The following is a 257-nucleotide window of genomic DNA, read 5'->3' as shown; positions in this document are numbered from 1 at the left end:
GCTGCCCGATGCCCAGGAACACCCAGTGGTGGGAGTGGTCCGTGCTGGTCTGGCCCTCGGGCGGGATGCGCTTGTGCCGGTAGCGCAGCACGAAGACCACGCAGTTAATGAGGAAGACAAGGATGGCGAGGCAGAAGACGCCCAGCAGCGCGTACATGCCGATCTCCAGGTCCGTCAGCCCCCGCTGGGGGCTCGTGGGCAGCAGCAGCAGATCTTCTGTGGGTGGCACCGCTGGGCTGGTGGTGACCAGCCCTGGA

The 257-nt window shown here is 66.5% G+C and overlaps 1 protein-coding gene across 1 annotated transcript in view; it reads right to left on the bottom strand.

The window, feature by feature from the left end:
* Nucleotides 1-257, bottom strand: part of LOC102249930 (transmembrane protein 132E-like) — an 11734-nt gene that overhangs the window by 1288 nt on the left and 10189 nt on the right. The window contains exon 10 of the mRNA XM_014541143.1: nucleotides 5-252. Within this exon, the coding sequence (XP_014396629.1) occupies nucleotides 5-252 (248 nt within the window). The remainder of the gene's footprint in view (nucleotides 1-4; nucleotides 253-257) is intronic.

Source organism: Myotis brandtii, unplaced genomic scaffold, assembly GCF_000412655.1.
Source record: "Myotis brandtii unplaced genomic scaffold, ASM41265v1 scaffold265, whole genome shotgun sequence".
NCBI lineage: Eukaryota > Metazoa > Chordata > Mammalia > Chiroptera > Vespertilionidae > Myotis > Myotis brandtii.
The sequence above is the reverse complement of the archived record's forward strand: the minus strand, read 5'-3'. Positions and strand labels throughout refer to the sequence as shown.